The 14,890-nt window shown below is 43.2% G+C and overlaps 1 protein-coding gene across 1 annotated transcript in view; it reads left to right on the top strand.

Annotated features, from left to right (window-relative positions):
• Nucleotides 1-9,299: 9,299 nt before the first annotated feature.
• The window catches only part of ZCCHC24 (zinc finger CCHC-type containing 24), a 103,805-nt gene continuing 98,214 nt past the window's right edge, over nucleotides 9,300-14,890 (top strand). The window contains exon 1 of the mRNA XM_056494862.1: nucleotides 9,300-9,921. Coding sequence (XP_056350837.1) covers nucleotides 9,682-9,921 — 240 coding nt within the window. The 5' untranslated portion in view covers nucleotides 9,300-9,681. The remainder of the gene's footprint in view (nucleotides 9,922-14,890) is intronic.

A 14,890-nucleotide genomic window follows, 5' to 3' on the forward strand; every position in this document is an offset into this window, starting at 1 on the left:
GCTCTGACTGCTGGTCTAGATGGCAAGACTATCACCTTGCCTTAGGGAGAAAAAAACCACAAAAATGTGCAGGATGGGGATGCCAGATCCATTGATCCTTTTAAAAAAACCTAAATCACTAACACAGATATAACTCTATTTGCCATCCACCCCTTGGGCTGGACTGTTACTTCTCCAAACAGACATTCAAAACAATAAACACCCAAACTACTACAGGCCAAGAAAAGGCACAAAGAATTTACTGATAAAGAATAACTCAGTAAGGAAAAGTGAATGATTAGAGAAGCAGATTGAAAAGAATTAGGCTTTTTCCCCAAACTCTGAGAATTACCAGAAGCCAAAAATTTAAGACACCTAGGCAGGATATATCACTCTTTCAGTTTCTACTGGGTTATAACTGAGTGATTTTCAGGCTTTCAATGGAATATGCAAGTAGCACAGAGCCATAGTACTCCAGTTCAAAATGCATTATAGAGCCCAAGGAGACCAAGCTCTATCTCTGGTAACTCATGGAATTTATTAGTCCTTGCAGACTGGCTGCTATTATGATAAAAAGCAATTATTCATGTTGAAAGTGTGACTGTTAATTTAAAAATGTCCCAATGTAACCCAAGTCTCCTGCTCCCATATAGCCATCAAGCCATCCAGAAAGCAGACCTTTGTGAGGTATAGCATGAATTATTTTTTTATTGGTCTTCTAAAGCCATTCTTTATGAAAGAATTACAGTCACATAGCTATGATGGTGGAAGGAAAAAGAGAATCTTTGAAGTGTACAAACAGCACAAGATAAAGGTATTTTAAACCAGAAAATAGAACCAAATCTGAACCCTGCTCAAATTGTCCAACTACAGCTGAAAATTAATTGTGATTTTTGAAGTACTTCTGCTACTCCACCTGATACCCCAGCCACAGTTAACCACAAATCAAAGCCAAACCACAACATTTTACTGGGGATATTAATTGTCACTGGCAGATCTTCTGAAAAGAATTTTTAAAGAGAACTATAATTTTGGCAATAATTGCAGCACAGTCATATTTTTGGTTCATCAAGGGGAAAGTTTTAAAAGAAGTTAAATAAAGGATTTTATTTCTAATATATTGTTGAATTCTTTACGAAATTTAGGTAAGCTTAAGACAAGTGAAACATTTTGGTAACACTCAGTTCACCAAGAGATGCCTGATATTTTTCTGCTAACACAACAAAAACCACAATACAGATAAGTGGTTGTGGGCTTTTTCCTAGCTGCATGGGTCTTCTTATCTCACCTCAAGACATCTGGAAAAATAGGGAAACAGATGCAGGATACTGACATCTTCATGCAAGTCATTCATGACCCAGAAAAAAACAGGCTGAAAAGCATGATCCTTTTCTTGTGCTGTGCCTCATTGGGGATGTTACTATTTGTCATCCCCACTTTGCTATATTTTGATATAGATACAGTCAAAACACACATGCTTACACCAGAGGCAAAATGACAAGCACATATGACTTACACCTGCAATAAAACAGAACATGAACTTTTTTCTGCAGAACCTTCAGTTATGCTCTGGACCCCTCTGGTCTCATTAATGAGGAGCAATACCCTGCACCCCAACTTGCAGACCATGAAAACCAATTTGCATCTGTTCCTTTGTAAGTACATGACAGAGTTCTAATTCTTAAAATGGCAGATAATAACCCATACTAATATTTGAAGAGTTTTTAAAGTTAATTCTCCTTTCCTCTGAACCTAAGACAGCAAAGATGAACACAGACTAACAGCTGAACTCCTACTCACTGCCATGTCCTTGATTCAAAATACATTAGCAACTAAGTAAAAACAAGCTAGATCTACAGAAAGAAGGTTCAACAATTTCATATGTTCAATAATTTCATTTGGAACACAGTACATCTGACAGCACTGGTGTTTGTGCTAGTGAACTGAAGCCACTTTCCTGAAAGATGTTCCACCTGAAGGCATGAAAGGAAACCAGCATAGGAGTAAGCCATCAAGAAAAGATTTAAACTATGACTCCTATACAGACCCTTTATATTTCCCAGGGTAAAAATGTGCAAGAGCTTTTGCTATGGTTTGTAAGGTGAGAACTAAGGTTACAGTGGGACATCCACCCATTCTTTCATGTCCTTATTTACCTAGCAATTCACTTTTGACACTTTCAAGGAATGTCTCTGACAGTGCTGATGGGCATGAATGTTTTTCACTCAGTGACAGGGATACTGTGGCAGAAACAGTGAGGTGGACACAAATCAGCTGGAAAATGTGTTTCTGTAGCTACACAGTCACATACATCCTGTAGCTGGCCCTGACCTACAGCTTGGGCTGAGACAAGTGAAAGAAAACAAGGTGCAATCAATACTAAAGGTGGGAAAATAAACCCTATACTTTTTTCCCTTGTTCATCAATAAACATATCATCTGCTCATTGGCTGTCTACATTTCTGAGCAAATATGACATTCCATAAGGTAGAAATATTGGAAAGTTAATTTTGGAGCAATTACACCCTTGCAGACTTCCTCAGCTTTCATTTTTATTTTTCATTCAACAAATTATTAGTGTTAATGATACCCTTGCCTAATCCCATCCTCACAGGACCAGGTGGTACATGTTAACACTTCCAAGTTAACAGCTGTGTTTCAGATAGAGACACTAGTGGGCTTGTTCAGCCCTTTATAGGAGAAGAAGTTACTTGTCTCACTGCATTGGACAGGGTCAGGTCACTTGTGGGTTGGCACCAGTCTTAACTTAAGAGGTTCATTGTAAAGGTCTGCAGTAGTGTTTAGGCCAACAGAGAATAAAAATAAAGTTTCAGGTTAGCAGGCAAGAAAGAATTCTGTAAGAATGATATGGTTCAATATATTCCAGTTTTACACCAAGAAGCATGGTATACTTTTCCCTAAGGCATGCATGCCTATACCCTTCTGCTTCATTTATTTACTGTAATCTTCACTATCATTTCATTTTTCTTATTTAGGATTGCATTGAAGAAACAAAGAAAATGTCTTACTAGAAAATTCATGTTTTGCCTTCAGTTGAATTAAACTAGGCTAACATGAATAGGGACTTGAATAGGGACCAAGAATTGATTTTACACAGGCTTTAAAAGAGTATTTTTTTCCTTGTGAATGTTTCCCTTTTTTTGGTGGGTGACTGGAATGTAGTGCTTCTGCTAAACAAGACATACATGTGAGAGAGAATGATGTCTGTCAATTGTATTAATTGAGGTGAAAAAACCCCTGGATTAAAAAGGAAGAGGAAAGTTTTTAATATTTTAAAGCAGTTCTAGTGTTCCATCACCAGTGTTAACTTGTGTAATAGCGCTGTGATTTTTATCTATGATTGACAGATGTATATATACAGAAAGGTGTTTTTTACTAGAATTGCTTAGTCCATACTTATGTCTGCACCAGTATCATTGTTCTCATAAAGCCATATACCAGGACTGATGTAGTAAATCTAATCCAAAACCTGTACAGCACATATGTGTTATAAAAGCTGATGACTTTTAGGCCCTTGGTGGGATGGCAGGAGGGAACAGCTTCTTCCTGCACAAAGATGTAAAAGCATTGGTGCTTACTGTCATTTTACTGCCTGCATCACACAGCTCAAAAGCAGATGGTCCTGGCAAATCCTATAGGTGTGTGAGGTGTGCTGACTGAGGCAAGAATTGAGCCCTCGTGTGAGACAGAGGTCCAAACTTCAGAAAATAAAAACCTTGTGTCTTCAGTCATCTGCAGTTCATTCTTTTTATTTAAAGAATTGCCTGAAACCTGCTTGGAGAGTTTCCAAGTCTGATATAAATATTGTGCTGACTCAAAGTACCTAGGAAACAAACTTCCATGCAACAGGGTTAGTTCCAATTAAGATTGGCAACTAATTCTAGGCTACTCTAGAATGAACATGGCAGCTCAGCATGGATGAGGCATATACCCTCATGAACAAGTCATTCTGCTATCCAGCCTAATGGAAAGAGGAGATAAAACAGGAAAAGCAAACCCACAGACAATCCTGGGTGTGTGAAGAAAACATTAAGAAGAAGAAATTAGTGAGAGTGCAATGCTGATACAGGTGGTAGTGGTCTGCTCTGTGATGGCTGGGGTGCCAGCAGGTTCCCATATTGAGAATAAAATACTGCTTCCAGACCTGATCTGACTTAAAGACAATCCCAAAAAGCAGTGAAATACTCCATTAATCAAGAGATAATTGTGGATACAATCCCAGGTTCCAATCCCACCACAGCCACTCTGTTTGCAGGTCCCAACAGTTCCGTCTTGTCATTTCCATCTCCTATTTACCACTATGGCCTGTGCCATCCACTAATCACCATTTCATGTACCTTTATCTCTGGCATTCTTTTTTGTCTCCTGCAGCTGCTCAAAGCCTTGTTCTACCTCAGCAAGCAGGGTTTATTTATTGTAATAAAAAAAAATCTGGTGGAGCTCCTAGAGAGAAACAGAGAAGTGGCAAACAATGAGGCACTACATCTGTCTCCTGGAGCTTGCAGTACCATGGATTTGGTGAGAGAAGTAGATGGGCAGAGATACTATATGCAGTTAAGGGACATACCAAACTGCAGATGAAACCCTCCATGCATTTTCAAAAATATCAAGTAAAAGAGTCCTCCTTTCCTTCCTTGGGCAGTTGCTTGAGGATTTTTATTGCATTCTTTAACACAAGGTCTTTAAGTGGCTCCATAAACAGCACCTAACTGATTCTTCAGCTGGAACAAAGCACTGAGGCTATTTAGCCCTCAATAAAGGGTGTGCTGTGGCATAAGGCAGGTTAGAGGGGTCCCCAGGTGACACAAAATCCCTGGGCCTCCCCACTTGCCTGCCATTTCTCTGGTTGCAGAAGCAAGCATCAGCAGCTGTTCCAACACAGACACTTCCAGGTAAGGCAGATGGGCTCCTCTGCACCCACTTCTCCCCAACTGCTACTGCTCTCCTCATCTGTTCTGCTCTTTTCCTTGGATTCCCAGGTCAAGCAAGTGAAAGGGGTTAGAATGGGCTAAGGAGAAGAAACAAGACACCTCAAATACTGTTTTGGACATGGATGCCAAACTTTTAGATCAGTACTAGAAAAAGGAGACGCTGCCTTTCAAAACTGAAATAACAGAACAATTCAGATGACTCTGCTGCAGCTGAAGAAGGTACAGGAAGCTTTGTAAAACAATACAGAAGGATCAAACCACTATTTCTCACACAGCTACTCAGATCCAGGGCTTATTTCATGCAATTACTCAGCAATGCACTGACATTTTAACAGAGAGCAAGCAAGGAGGCCTCAAGACTTGAAACCACAAACTGGCCAGGTGCAGAATAGTCTGTGTGCTCCAACAGGATCTGTTACACCAATTACCTACTTGGTGGTTTGAGACAGTCTTGCAGGAATTGTGCTTCACATACTATCTGCAGCAAATCTTTATTGCATATGGTATATATTTACTAACATTCTACATATGGATGAACTATACCTTTATCCATATATTTCCAGGATTTTCTATGCCAAAGCTATAGGAGGAAGAAAATAGAAATTTTTACCTTTGTACCTAAGCACTGGGTTGCAGCTGATCCTTTAGATAGGTGCAAAAATCCATGGTGTTAGATACCCAAGCACAAGCATTTCCCAGACTCACTTTGACTAACTTTGGTTTATGCTATGTTTCATTGCTGGCAGTGGAACTGCTGTACCTAGATAGCCAGCACAAGTGGTTTTTACATCCATAACTCACAAATGCCACATGCAGATGTGCTTTCACAGTTTACAACTCTGCTGAAATGCCTGCGAAATTATTTCATAATAAGATAAGAATCTCTGCTGCAGCAGATGAAAAACATTTGTTTGGAATATTCCAGCTACACTGCAGATAAATGGCCTCTTGCATTATGTATATCCTGATTACAGAAACTGGAGAATACAGTGGGTTCAAGTTACCCATGTTCTCTAGTCTTACTGGCAGTTTTGGGTATTTATTCTATTTTCCTACTGAAGCCCCACCTAATCTAGAAGATGACTAAGAAGACAAGACACATTCAAACCAAGACACATTTAAAAGAACAAGAATCCGATATTTGTAGTAGAGCACATTTTTAAAATATGGAGGGCCATAAAAATTTTATTTAAAAAAATTTTTTAAAAAATTTAATTCATATATAAAGGCTGACATCATCTAAAGGTATGAACACTGCAAGCAGGAACATAAATACATTAGATTATGAAACAAGTCCTGGCCAGAAATGGAAAATGGCGTTCCCTACTCTTGCAAAAATGCCATGGGAAGGCTGAAACCACAAGTTGTCCAGATCACTAAGGGGACAGGCTGAGCAGTTATAAGGAGATTTTGGATAAATTACATGATCACCCACTACTTGAACAATAGGACTGACGCTAAATCCTGTTTCTATATTTGCCTTTGACTTGTTTCAAGGCTTCTATTTTTCAAGTCCCTTAAGCCATTCAATTTATTCAAAGTTTGATGTTAATGTTCCAGTTGTTTTTTTTTACTTCATTAGCAGTACTCATAAATAAAACCAAGAGGATTCACAGATGTTTTAGCAACATAAGGCTGATGTAAAATCCATACAGTTGATGTCATATATTCCATCCCAAAATAATCAATAGGAAGATATTGGGCATGTCTGAAAGATATTTCAAAGCCATCAGACTACCTTATTGGGCACTTTTGTCTCAAGTATTTCTGAGAAGAATAGATGCAATTGACCTTAACACTTTTTTCTGTACTTTTATGTATCTGCTAAACAGACCATTTGTATCCATCTTCTCCTCACTTATCTATGACTCCCAGAGGTAAAGAGTGGACTTCCAATGAAAAAATTGCTATCTTGAACTTAACTGGACTGTAACAAGTGTGGCAGCAGTGCTTTGCTAAGCTAAGAGCAGTACTAAATCCAGAAATGGGAAGGAACTGCCTGAAACTGTTTTCCAGAAGAAACTGCACAGGAGACCAGGATGACAACAGAACCTCAAAGAATGGGTGCTTTTCAGTTAAGCTCCTCATAATGCATGCATTTGCAGCCTTTCCCTTTCCTGATATGCCAAACAAAGCATCTATTCAATTTACTCATTCCTCTGTGTGGTTACTAGAAGCCACCAGGGCTACTGACAAGGGGCAATGGCAGCCAAAAGCTCTCAGTGTTCAAATGCACCTGGTGGAGCTCAGGGTGCCCCTCACATCTTAAGGGGTTGCTGCATTCACAAATGCAGCTGCTGCAATAAATGCACCCTAACTCCGCCTTCCCTTGCCCCACAGCAATCTCTACTGTGTTATTTAATTAAAGCAATCCAACCACTTACAATAAGAGCTATATTCAATTTAAGGGGGAAAGGTATCAAAATATACCAAAAACTCTTCATCCAAAACATTGCATCACCTTGACCCCTCTTCATTTTATCTCTGCTTTTGACCTCTATTGCTACAAGAACCCTGTTGTGTTATCTTTTCTGCCTGCTCAGAATTCCCATTTCCTTCACAGCATCTTACTAAAGAGAGTAAACAGTGCAGCTGCCAAATAAAAATACATGTATTTAACTTAGCAAGTAAAAGAGGGAAGTGGTAAGAATAGAAATTGTCTTTAAGGAAGGAATCAACATGCCTACAAAAAAAATCCAAATAACTCCACAACAACAAAACAAGCAGCTTCAGCCTAGTTCCCCCTTCTTTTCATATCCTGACTTTTAAAATACCATCTGCTAGAAAGGCAAGTTCCTCAGATGTGATATCTGTTTCTTGGGGTTTTCCTTCATTTATCAGCAAATCATGGAAAATCCTTCTCCACAATTTATTAAGTGGCTCAGCCTCATACACCTCTTCCTTCTTTAAAACACTATGCAGCTGTTTGTGTATGGGATGCAATTTGATTGAATTCTTCTATTATGATCTCTGTTGTGGACAGAATATAAAGAAAGAACCTTTACACTGGTAGAAGTTTGTTTCTTCTCATGCTGATGCACACATGTTTAGATGTGCCCCAAAAGGCTTCAGAAACCAAGGGAGTGTACAAAAGAACTGCATTTGTGCTGCAAGAAAAAAAAAGTAACCTCACTAAAAGAATTCAGCTTGATTCAGCTATTCTAAGCTTGACCTGACAATTCTGGAAAGTTATAATCTTCACCTGTATTTAAATTCCTGCAAGCAGATAGCTCTGCTGCCATAATTAGCAGCTCTAAAAAGTAGAATGCATCTGGTTTTGGTGTTTGCAGCTGACAACAGAACAGCATTTTCTACTGTGTGCATGCTGACCCTCATTTTCTGTTGCTTGTAACCAAGCCTTTTCAGAACAGTGACTTTTCTCCTATCTTGGCAGAGACATATGGCTTATTACAGCAAAACAAGATGCCAACTTTGATGTTTCAAAGGTCAGATTTTTTTTCTGTTATCTAAGTAAGGAAGGCATTTTTTTTCCAAAACCATACTGGGAAGACACATTAACTTTTACCCTTTTGTCACTTGGCAAAGAGAGTAAGGAGTTGTGATCAAGTTTTTAAGTTACCTCCTGGGAGCTCCTTTGAAAACTCCTAGTTTGATTACTACGGTGTTTGTACCAAAGCAAGAAATAGCTGCCCTGTTGCACTCATCGCAGGGAAGGCAGCAGGGAAGAGTTTATGAACTGTAATTACCAGCTTACCCACTCAGGCTCCTTCCTAAAACAGCAATCATTCATCATCCTCTTTTGTGCTACCGACTCCTTAAAAGGCCTACGGAGCTTTAACTCCCGGGTATCCCACCGCAGGCAGGCTCCCCCAGAGCCCACGCCAGGGTTACCTAGATGGATTTCAGAGGGAGCATCGCGCCGCTCGCCTCCTTATTTGGGAAACCCTGACTCTGCACGGCTTGGCACAACCTCCGCAGCCGCGCGGGCTCCGTCAACCTGGAGCTCCGACAGAGTCTGAACGAGAAGGAACTGCGGCTCGCGATGAACTCCCAGCACCAGCAAGAAACAGAAAGAGAGCCAAAAGAGAGGGAGGGCTGACAAGAGTCAAGCGAAAGTTGTCGAGTTAAAAACAAACCCAAAAGGGCCCAGAGAGGAAAGCTCGGGAGAGCTTTGCGCGTTTGGCGCAAAAAATCTTCGGGAAGGAGGAAAAGGAAGGCCGGGGAGCGAGCGAGAGGGGCGGCGGGACGCAGGCGGGCGAGTGCCAGCGGCGCGGGGCCACCGCGGCCGGCGGAGAGCGGAGAGCGGAGCGCGGCCGCACACGCTCCGCGGGCCGGGCGGGGGCCGGCGGGGGCCGGCGGGGGCCGGCGGGGGCGGAGCGGCGCCGGCAGCCCCTGCACCCCCGCGGCGGCCGGGAGGCCTATGGGGGCGCGGCGCCGCCGCCGGAGCGCCGGCAGCCCCTCCCCGCCGCTGCCTGCGAGAGTGGGAATAAAGACAGATAGCGGGGCAGGCAGCGGCCGGGCGGGCGGGACGGAGAGCGCACAAAGTTTCCTGCGGAGCCCGCGGGCGGCGGCAGCGATGCCTGTGCTGCGCGGAGCGCTGGCGCTGCGCGGGCGCCGCCGGCCTTAGGGCAGCCAGAGCGGCGCGGAGCGGAGCGAGCCCCCGGCCCGTGCTCTCCTCCGGCGGCCGGGAGGAAGCGCCCCGGGCGGGGACGGGAGAGCGGCACTGCCGGAGCGCGGGGAGGGGCAGCGGCGCCGCGGGGCCAGCCGCGCCGGCGGAGCCGGGGGGAAAGATGAGCTTGTTGTCAACTATCGACACCAGCGCCGCGTCCGTGTACCAGCCCGCCCAGCTCCTCAATTGGGTCTATCTCTCGCTGCAAGACACGCACCAGGCCAGCGCCTTCGATGCCTTCAGGCCCGAGCCCTCCTCGTCCCAGCACCCCGACCTCGGCTACACCAAGAGCACCCCGGAGCTGGGCTCCTCCCTCAGCTCTAGCTATCTCAACAGCTTCTTCCAGCTCCAGCGGAGCGAGGTGAGTCCGCCCCCGGCCTCCCCGGGCCACAACCGCCATGATGCCCGGGCAGCCTCCTGCCCCTGCCCCGGGCCGGCACCGGCACCGGCCCCGGCCCCGAGCCCGCCCGCAGCGGGCAGCCCCGCTCCCAGCCCCGCTCCCCGTCCCGGCTCCGTGTCGCGCTGCTGCCCGCCCGGCCCCGGCCCCGGCCCCGGCCCCGGCCCCGTCCCGCCCGGCGCTGCTCGCTGCCCGTCCCGCTGCAGGGCCGGGGCGAGGCGCCGCCGCCGCGGCATTGGCGCGGCCGCCGCCTCCTCCCGCCGCCCGCCAGCGGCGCGGGCCGCCCGTGTTGACAGTCTGGTCAATGGTTACACGGATTTCCCGTGCGCGGCCGAGGGACGGGGGCAGCACACACAAAAAGTGCTACATCCGTCGTAACGTGCAAAAACACCACCGCCGCCCGTCACCCCCTCTCCTCCCCACTTTTTTTTCCACCCTAAAGTGTTGCATAAAAAGCTTGATACAAGAATACATATGGTTTTTGAGAAATCAAAGGCAGGCGCTATTTGAAACAAAGATATAAACAGGAACGTGACAAAAACAGCGAAAAAAGTTTTGTGCACGTTTCATAACGCAAAACAAGACTAAATGTAACCAAAGGGAAGGAAGCTAAAAAACTGGGGTGTGCAAAGACAATTCGCTGTGGAACTCCCTGTTACAGGAAGTTGTTGAGGTCAAGCACTTCTGCATTGGAGGGATTTCACATGTGTGGAGATACTGCAAGGTGGCACCTGGCACACCACAGCTCCCAGCCTCTCCAGAGACACCCAGCTACAGTTTGGCACCCTACTGTGGGACTCTTGCCGGAGGCATTCAACAGCGGCTTTGTTTGATGTGGTCAGATGGACTGTACATCCCAACCTGCCACAGAATGGCATTTCAAACTCCTTCCAGTACCTTTTATGTTAAACATCGACTCAAAATGTATTCTCAGTCAAAATACATCTTCCTGTTCTGTCAGAAAAGTTATGGAGTTATTAATTAAAACCAAATCAAATTCCCCAACTGCTTTTGTAGAGCTGCTAACAGTTAAGAGCCAGAGTTATATAGACACGTTTTCCTCTAATTAGAAATTCTTTCTTCTTTAAGAATTTACAAAGCGCATCCAGTCTCAAAATAGGCACTATTTTTGAGAGTATGTACTTCAAAACCCGTTCAACCTGATTAAGTCTTACTAAGCATGACGTGACATAGACAATTTAACAGCATCTAGACCTAACAAGCACATTGATTTTGCAAAAAGATTAGCAGGCAGTGCAATTTAAACTATTAGCTACCTACCTGCTGATGACAAATTGTAGATTTTGCACCTTTGTGCTTGGCTGACAAGCTTTATGGTACCCAGGTAGCAGCAAGACTGCAGGAGTTCGGCCAGCATGGATTCCAGATTGGGACTCTGTTCAGGCCCGTGTTTGTTGAAGTCAGGATACATTCTGCTCACAGCAGGTCCTTTATTTTTTGGGAGAAAAAGGAAGAAACGAGTAAATGGAGTTAGCATTCAGGAAGCCTTTGAAACAGTCTCTGAGAAAGTTTTCTCTTCCTGACAGTTCCCCGAGTTCATTTTTCGGCTGCTACTATACTCTGTGCAAGTAGGGGCTAATCCTTTTGTCACACTCCCTTTCCGCTTGGCTCATAGTTCTTTCCATTTTTTCCTCCTAACCTTTCTTCTTTCTTCTGGAAAAGAATTTCCCCCCTATGCCAGGCCTTCCTCAGGCCCCTGCCCCAGCTCCAAGCAGTCAGTCCCTGTGCAGCCTCCCCCCAGCTGTGCTGTTCTCAGATCCCAGAAGTCACCTTCTGTGTGGATTCCTATCATCCACAAGCTGTAACTTTATTCTGCTCTTTTAAACCTCAATACAGTTTCCTGAGGCACATGAACAGCAGCAACAAGCGAGAATGCCAGCTCTGTAGAAAGCCAAGAGCATTCACCACTCAGGAAATAAGAAGCTATTTCATTCTATATGGATATTTTATTACATTTAAAAGACAAAGCATGTTAGTTTGTTTCCATTCACTGATGATAGTATTGACTATGTGGCTGTTGGAGACACTTCTATGTTTCCTGAGCTATGTCTTAATACATGGTAACCTGAAAAGAGGAAAAGGAGCACAGCTATCTCCTATGGCTTGGGAATGCATCTGCCCTGCTGGATATACCCTGAAGGAAGCAGGGAACCCTTTAATTTCCCAGACTAACACTGCCTGCTTATGCAGCAGCTTTCATTCAAGGGTTTAGAAGGTGCTAGAGATACTGTTGCTCAAAAGAAGTTCGTCAATATGTTAGATGCTCTGTTCTTTCCAGAAACTGGAAACTAGACTGCTTTTTGGCAGGAATCACCCAAGAGTTTCCGACAATGTCATGCTCTTAATTCCTGAGATTCTAACATCTGTTTATTTGCAGATGCCATTGGGTATACACTACATATTTCAACCGCATAAAATTATTTTGGAGAGCATTAGTACTGTATGCTGTTTTTGCAGCAAGTGGGCTCATGCTATCTTTGGAACAACGCATAGCTTTCCACAGTTAAACTGTTGACTGTTTTCTACACAGTGCTTGCTTTGGTTGGCATTTTTTTCCCCCTCACGGTTTTGTCCTGGGTTGGCTTAGCCTGGAGCCGAGCTGTTACAATGATTGACACATAGCTGTACACAATATTTGGAAAGTGACCTAATGAGGGTCCAAAATAGCAACAGATTGAGAAATGATAGGATCATAGAGTGTAAAATAGTTGTGTGTCCTGTATGTTGCCTTGCAATTGAAAATTTCTGGAGAAGAACACTTGGAATAAGAGACAGCACTTGTGAAAAGTTGCTATTATACAGGGTTTGCAAGTCTGCATGGCAGTGCCTGTGTATGTGACTTGCATACTGACCAAAGAAACAGGACAGAAAAAAAATAAAAGTGCCAGCACCCACAGAGTAGTCTTGTACTTCAAGATTTTTGTCCTCCAGACTTTTTCCACTACAATGGATGCCTTCTAAATAAACATGATGAACACAGCTGTTTGGTGCATAAAAGCCCATTGTACCAAGGAAAAAAAAGCAATAATAAAGGTTTAAACAGTAAAGCAACAATGAGTGTTTTGTTCTGTATGCAAGACTCATTTTGCAAAACAGACCTGCTTTAAACCAAACTTTATGGCAGCATTTGTTGTCCTAGATATGAAATAAAAGCATGTTAGACCATTAAGATGCAATAAATTGGCCATTGAACTGGGTTCCACCCTCATTATAACACCATCCATCAGAGCCAAGTATTTGAGGCTTTGTTGTGAGGCTGGTTATATGGAATTTAACACCTCTGAGATACAGCCAGGTATCTGTGGCTGTCGTTGAGGGGTACAATTGAAAAACCTAGAATGAGGGGGCAAGAGACTCATAAAGTATTTTTCTACACTAACAGGAGGCATCCTACCAGGTCAATGCTGTCTTTGGTCAAGAAGAGACAGCAAGAAATTATTTTAATATCATTATTAAACGTTTTTCTCTACTCTGTGTCTTTCAAGAGTGGAATTCCCTCTAGAAACCTCTATGGCAGCCACTTTCTGGATCTAAATACAGATTTTGTTTAAGCACAAATAACTGCACATACTAGATGAGAAAATAATCACCATTTTCATGTTTCTGACTTGGAGACTTCCAGATCCAGTCCTTATAGACAAGAAGGGAACTAACTGAGAATGAGGGCACACACCAGCTAGTTCACTTTGCTACAGTAAAGTATGGATCACTTGCTTGGAAAGAAAAATGTGTGTGGAGTAAAAACAGTTTACAGTGTGCTGTGGCAAATAACATTCAAATCCCTGTGAAACAGAAGCAGGTGTAAAGCACTGGGATAGATTAGGTAACTTCCCAAAGAAGACAGTGACATTCATACAAAAATAATAACAGAAACCGATTGAACACTGGAAGAACAAAGATGTAGGGAAGGAAATTGGCAGTTCTACAGAAAATATATTTTATCAGACAAACTTGTTGTCCATATGTCTTTCAGAGAGTTAGGGGGGTTACACACTAGGCTGATACTTGACAAAGAAAGATCTGTTATTTGGCCTAGATGAAGTAATTTGGAGGATAATTATAAGATTGAAAAAATCTCCATTCTCTTAGTGTCCGAAGAATACAAGGATTGCTATACCAGATCAGGCCATTAGCCCCCTAAATTAAGTGCAATATCTTTGAGAACTGCCATGATTAAAAGATTCAAGAGAAAACTAAATGCCTTTTAAGAGGCTGCTCACAACCAGTATGGTCTGAAGGCAAACTCAGCAGAGATGCAGGTTAGCAGAAATTGCCATATGCTCCAAAACATGTCCAATTTGTGTGATTTTGTGTTACATAATTATTTATTCCAACACAGAACACATTTTTGATCCACAGGGTGCTTAATGTGCTAGGCACTCAAGTGAGAACTTGCTTTCTCAGCTACTAACTTACAGAGTAGCACAGTCTACAGTAACTGAACATAGGTATTATTATAATCAAACTATTATCAGACTACTATTTGACTTATTTCCTAAATTTAATTTTTTCTCACTTACAGTGCCCTTAACCTTCTCAAAATTTATTGAAATGGCACTAGCATAACAATTCCTATGTTTCTGGAACTTGTGCTCTCTGCCTCAGGATGATTGTGCACTACCAATAATTTGTGGCTACTTAAAAGCGCCAGACATGTAATTCCAAAATGCTTCTCAGGAAGTTAAATGTCAATTCTCACATCAGTCCTCATAAGAGATTCCAGGGAGCTGAATCTTCTATGTTAATCAGAGGACAACATGCATTCGGAGGTCTTGGCAACACCAGCCTGTCCTCCCAACACAGCCAGCTCCAGAGCCCTTTTGATGACCCTGTCTCAGCACACAAAGTGCAGCTTTCATAGCCCACTGTACACTGGTCTCAAAATCTTAGATCCTATTACAGGTGTTTGAGC

Source organism: Oenanthe melanoleuca, chromosome 6 (assembly GCF_029582105.1).
Source record: "Oenanthe melanoleuca isolate GR-GAL-2019-014 chromosome 6, OMel1.0, whole genome shotgun sequence".
In the NCBI taxonomy this organism is placed as follows: domain Eukaryota; kingdom Metazoa; phylum Chordata; class Aves; order Passeriformes; family Muscicapidae; genus Oenanthe; species Oenanthe melanoleuca.